This window comes from Merops nubicus, unplaced genomic scaffold (genome assembly GCF_000691845.1).
Source record: "Merops nubicus isolate BGI_N331 unplaced genomic scaffold, ASM69184v1 scaffold13572, whole genome shotgun sequence".
NCBI classification, from domain to species: domain Eukaryota; kingdom Metazoa; phylum Chordata; class Aves; order Coraciiformes; family Meropidae; genus Merops; species Merops nubicus.
The window spans coordinates 25,175-31,174 of NW_008591634.1; the positions used below are offsets into that span (position 1 = coordinate 25,175).

Sequence of the window (6,000 nt, forward strand, 5' to 3'; positions counted from 1 at the left end):
ACTGGAAGTTAGCCTGAACACCCTACCAAGCCTGCCCAACTACTCATTTCCCATACACCCAACTAAGCAATATTGGCTTTCTCTTTGAACAAGTTTATCTTTCCAGAGTATTGAGAAGACAGAAAGCAGAATCGTTACTTAAAGGGGAATGAACTAAGAGAAAAGGGCTAAAAACAAAGCCCCAAATTCCACAGCAATATAACCCAACAGATCATTTTAACCAGTATGCAGAGAAAAAGAAGGAAAATATTTTCCATCTCCTGCTATGTACTTCTAGAAGCACTGCCCAAAGTTAACTCTTCCCTATGCAATGTCAGTGATGGTGACTACATCTCTCCTACTGACTTCTGCAGTTGATAAACTGTGGGAACTAACACCAAAAAAAAAGGACAAAGTAGCACATAAATCCTTGAGAATTAATGGGGAAAGAACTGGAGGAGCAGAGAAAACACATCATGGCAACAATAGAGGTAGAGACTGCTCAGCAGAGGCTGCTGCCTCTGGAGATGCAGCCTGTTAGGAAAGACCTTCTTCAGTCAAAACTCTTAATAACCCCACCCCAACATCTACCCCAAAACAGGAGACTGCACAGGCACTGCTCCAACTTTCAGGCACATTGCTGAGTAAGGGATATAGCTATTGGGCTTTCCCTTAGACACGGATGGAAGCACCTGAGGTAAAGGCCATTTGAGAGCAAAGTCAACACTCAACTACTCTGACATCTCTTCTCTTAAGAATTGAATTATTGTCATCTTTTAATGGAAGATTTTTTGTATTTTTTCCCCCACTGCTGGATAGGTTAACACTTTCATAGGTAATTATGTAACAGCATTAGGACAGAAAGGAACATGAGACCTCTGTAAGAGTTTATTTTAAAAAAGAAGTTCCTCACTGTAGCATCTTAAATTGATTTTCCCATTTACATTTATGACTGAAAGTTGGTCAAAAAACTTAAACAGATCACCTCCATAAAAAAAAAAGCTGGAGTTATTTACTATATCTCTGTGAAATGGAAATCTAACAAAACAACCACCCCAGGTTCTTCCCTTGACTTTGGACATGTTTCAATTAATCCCAGCATTACTTTACAAATACATATAAGATGCACCTTGGAAGGTATAGTTTTGTCTCAGCTTCAACAGAACTATGAACTATTTGAAAATTCAAACACTAAGCATTCTTCTGCCAGAAGGCAGAAAAAGAAAAGCAGATTTTTTTTATATACTGACTGAAAAATAACTCAATAAAACAGCTTGAGAAAGCATAATTTTTTTGTTATAAGGAAAAATACAAGGAATAAATTGAAGCCTAAAGATGTTTGTGACCTAGTGGCACCAAAATCAGCTCCTGAGAGCAGACTGCAACTCTCAGCTTCCCCAAGGTTGTATGTAAGTGGCTGTGTCAATCCTTAGGCCATCATTCATGCAGCTCAAAGACAAGGTCTGTGCAGCCTCTGTAGCAGAGGTAAGAAAATGTTTCAGTTTCACAAATAACACCTAAGGTAAGGTTTTTTGCAGATCAAACTTCAGGAATACTGTGGTCTGACCAAAGTCTGCTTTTTTCACCCCGATGAGGTCAGCTTTGCTTTAAAGTGCATTCTTACAGTCTTGTTTCAACTTACAAGGTAGTTCTATTTTCTTCAAGAACAGAAAGAGGCATACAGGACGATGGTTCTTGTACAATTTCCAAAACCCTACATATAATTCATCACCATTGGAGATTAATCAAGGACCAAAAAACCCACCAAAACAAACAAAACACTCCACTCCACTGTTAACTGGCACCTTTTGGTTTATTCATGTATCATAATCACTCATTCCCTACAGATACCAGTGTACCTCTTACCTGCTGCTTTGCTTTCAAAGTGCTTCTGTGTGCTTTGCTATTTTTGCACTAGTCCAACATGAAACTCAAGTGACTTCTGTTACCCACATTTTGAAACTTTCATTACTTTGAGATGTTTTGATGGTCCAATTGAGATTAGGTGACTGATCAGTGATCTTTAATTTTCGTTTTGTAACAGAGTTCCTCAGATTTACCTGCCTAGCACAGATCCTTCCAGCCCACAAACAGACCTGGTCTATCTTCAACACTGCTTCCAAACTCACTGTTTTGATTTTATTTCTTTCAACACTGCACACTAGAGTCCACATAAAACAAACTGCTCTAGATAATCACCTCCACGTATTTAATTCACTCTCTAGTGTGCATATGTGCAAATAGAAGAAACACTGAGAAGTAATGAAGCTAGGCAGACTGGACTAATAGAGGATGAATAATTCATCAGTATTTCACAAATTATTGTGGGAAATCTGATGTTCCTTATAAACACCAAGAACAAGGACTGAGTGACCAAGTAAACTGCAGGGTAGTTTATAGGAAGATGGGAGATAGGCAGTATTAAAAGAGCTAAGATAGAGGGACAAATTTAAGGCTGAAAAATAATAAGGGTCAATTTAAGAATTGCTTCTGAGTGGAAAACATAACTACAACTTCTACCACCAAAACGGTGCAACACTGGTATAGAAACTTTGACAGCTCTGTACACCAAAACCTTTAAGCTACATTCAAGTCATTGATCAAATTCTAGCCAGAATATTATTTCCTCCTTCAGTTTTAATGTGTAAATTAAGAAACTAATACAGAGTCCTACTCATGGAAGAGGTTTCACAATAGCATTCTCTTTTAACCTTTGCACCTCAGTCTTCAAACTTCTCCTTTTCAATAATTACAATTCATAACACAAGACCAAGATATCTTTTACCTTTCCACACCTTAGTCCAGTGAATAAGGGCTGTAAGTTCAGATTTTTCTATCATAATAAGCTTCCAATTCTAAACTACAGAAGAACTTAAATGTAGATCAGCAATAATCCACTTCATCTACTGTGCTGTTACAACTCTCTTCACTACTTTGACTTTACTATAGTTGGCTAAGTTTGCTGAGTGCCTTCTAGTTTAGTAACAACTATTGCATTAAAATCCTACTTCTTTCCCATATTCCATTCTAGCAAGCCTAATCTCCCTGCTGCTCAAACATTTTGTTACCAACACTATTGATGTATTAACCTTTTCAAGCCTGTAGTTTGCACCTTACTCGGATGTGTGATTTGAATCAGCATCATATGCTAAATAAAACCAACTACATCAAAACCACCAAAAAGAATTACAAGTGCCCAGTAACTAATATCTCAGTATCATTTGTCTTCTCATTGTTTTTTATTTCCTTGGAAAATAGCAACACAGCAGATCCCACAGCTTGTCCTTCTCATTCCATTTGATAATCACAGTTCAGCAAAGTAGCTTGTGCTTTTTATGCCTTAGATTTAATGTTGCCAAGACAGTTTGAGCTTCTTTGCTAACATTATGAAAAAAAAGTCATAAAACGTCTTAGCACTTCATCAGTTATCCAAGAAATAAATCTGAATTTACAGCAAATCACAGATTCTAAAAACATTCTCCACATTTTTCCCCATGGCAGTCATGCTAAGCAATTGATTCCCAAACAGTGATACTCATGACAACCATGCACGTGGCATTGACAGTGACCCCAAACTTGACCACAGCTGATTTCAGTGGCACAGGATTAAGTTAGAATGAACAGGTCACTCAAGCCAGTCTAGGCCTTACTATTCATATTATATCACTCAGTAATTTTAGTAGTACTGTTATCTAATAACCTTATTAGATACACCTCTCCATTATAGACCATCTTTTGAAATCTCTTTTCATATCTAGAACAGCATCTCAAGAACACAGTCTTCACCATCCTCTGTCAGCCTTCTATTTCATTACCTTGAAACACATATTTAGGGCTACCAGGTAGTCATTGGCCTTCCCATCACCTTGTTTTTGTGTCAAACTGAACCAAGGTGATGCTATTCAATTACACAGATTAGTCCACAAAAGTCACAATCGTTTCTCCTGTAGTTCTAGCCTTAGGTAACTACTAAAGTAACCAGAGTGTATTCTTTTTTTAACAAAGGAATTAAGTGAAACAAGAAAAAGTATTTCCCAAACTTGCCTGTTTAGACAGCAACAAAAAGCTTCTCAGCAATTTCCACTTACCTTTATCTCAGGCTCTTTTTCACATTCTTCTATATATAAATCATAGAGTTTTTGAAATACAGATTTTCTGAAATTAAAAGAAAAGCTTAATATGTAACCAAAATTAAATCAAAGAAATACTATTTTAAAACTAAATACTGTAACTCTTACTACCTTCCACTGGATAAATATTTTCTTTTGGGAGGTCTCTGACGGGCACTTTCAATGATGTACTAGAAGAGAAAAGCAAGCCAAAAAGTAACAGATGTTACAAAGAAATTTAATTCTAGCTACCATGCAACTTTAGATCATTACCAGGCAATGTTCTGTGTATACAGACAGTAATGGTTATGTTACATGACTGTTTCAAAACTGTGCTAAACATGAGCTGCTGTATGTTAGTCATCAGCAAGGACACAGCTCAGTTTAGCTGTGACACAGCTTTTCACAGCTACAGCATGAGTTGCACACTGTAAATAACTACTGTAGTAGGAACACTACTGTACTTAATTAGCACGACTGAGGTTGACATGGTAATATGCTCAAGTTAACATGCTAAGAAAAATCAAATTCATGCATATTGGCTCAACAACATTTACAAATCAAGTACTCCTCAACAAAACCAACTTCAGGAAGTTTAATTTTCCAGTTGTCTCTTGCTTTTAGCTTAGTTCTCTCTATAGGGCTGTGTATTATAAATACAATTCAGGTACATTAAATATCTGAATTAGAAAAGGAGAAAGATATTACAGAATCACAGAATGTCAGGGGTTGGAAGGGCCCTCCAGAGATCATGGAGTCCAACCCCCCTGCCAGAGCAGGACCATCTAGTCTAGGGCAGGTCACACAGGAACGTTCTAACAGGTTTTCCCAAATTTCTGTTTATGTCTGAAGTATTCTGATTAACAGATTAGTTCAGAATTTCAGTGATGAGAGGTTCTCTCACAGAAACAGATATTTCTCATAAGAGGTTAAAACAGAATTTCAAGGTAACCATTATCTCCAATGTCAGCATGAAAGAATAGGGACGTGAAGGCACTTGCCCCTTGGCTCTAACTGGACTACCCTTAAAAACACAAACTGGATTTTGCCAAATATTTCTGCCAGGTGCCTCCCCACAGCTCTGCTTATTTCACAGCACTCATATCTGCTGGTTGAAAAGGGGAAAACTGAAGTTCTGCACAGTCTATCATCGTTGTGCCTCATGCTCTCAGGGCAACAGGTGAAAGACAAACACGTGACACAGTAATTTTGGTGAGAATTTTGCAAAATCAGTGTTACATGTATATAAATAATCACCCATACATCTATACACATTTACATAAGATGCTTCCCCAATACTTTTAAGAAAAAAAAAAAAGTAATTATGTTTTTATATCAACTGTAAGACCAACACATTATGTGCAAACAAGTAACTTAGCTCCTCCTTACCTCTGCACGATCCAATGCCAGTTCTAAGGCTTGTTGCTGCAAGAATTGCAAGGGTTATTTTAGACATTATATCAACTGTTCAAACATCCTCATACATAAAAAACACAATGAAGCCTCTATTACTACTGATATTAATTTCTAGTTAAAAGATGGGCTCAAACATTCTTTGACATCTACTAAACTCAGCAGCTAAAGCCTCATGTAACTTCATCAGCAGTCATTAACCCCACTATGAAATGTCTACACTCGCAAGGTTTTAGCTAAACTATGAAGTCTTAGAAGAATGAAAGGCAACTACTGTTGAAAGCAGGAACAGAAATTATGCCTAATAAAAGTAGAAACAAATATTAACCAAAACAATTATGCCAATACATGGCAGTACCAGTTATTTCACACATTAGACTAGAATTCAGAGGAGAAAAACATAGTGCAGTAACAACAAAGAAATATACAGAAAAAAAACCTCAGGCCTTTTACCATTCAACCACAGGGTCTCCAGTACAAAATTTCTTACTTGTATTTG

The 6,000-nt window shown here is 37.0% G+C and overlaps 1 protein-coding gene across 1 annotated transcript in view; it reads right to left on the reverse strand.

The window, feature by feature from the left end:
• SUPT20H (suppressor of Ty 20 homolog (S. cerevisiae)) overlaps window positions 1–5,513 on the reverse strand; it is a gene marked incomplete at both ends in the record, with an annotated part of 28,494 nt that extends 22,981 nt beyond the window's left edge. The window contains 3 exons of the mRNA XM_008950331.1: window positions 4,068–4,134; window positions 4,221–4,279; window positions 5,478–5,513. Of these exons, the coding sequence (XP_008948579.1) occupies window positions 4,068–4,134; window positions 4,221–4,279; window positions 5,478–5,513 (162 nt within the window). The remainder of the gene's footprint in view (window positions 1–4,067; window positions 4,135–4,220; window positions 4,280–5,477) is intronic.
• Between the last annotated feature and the right edge of the window lie 487 nt (window positions 5,514–6,000).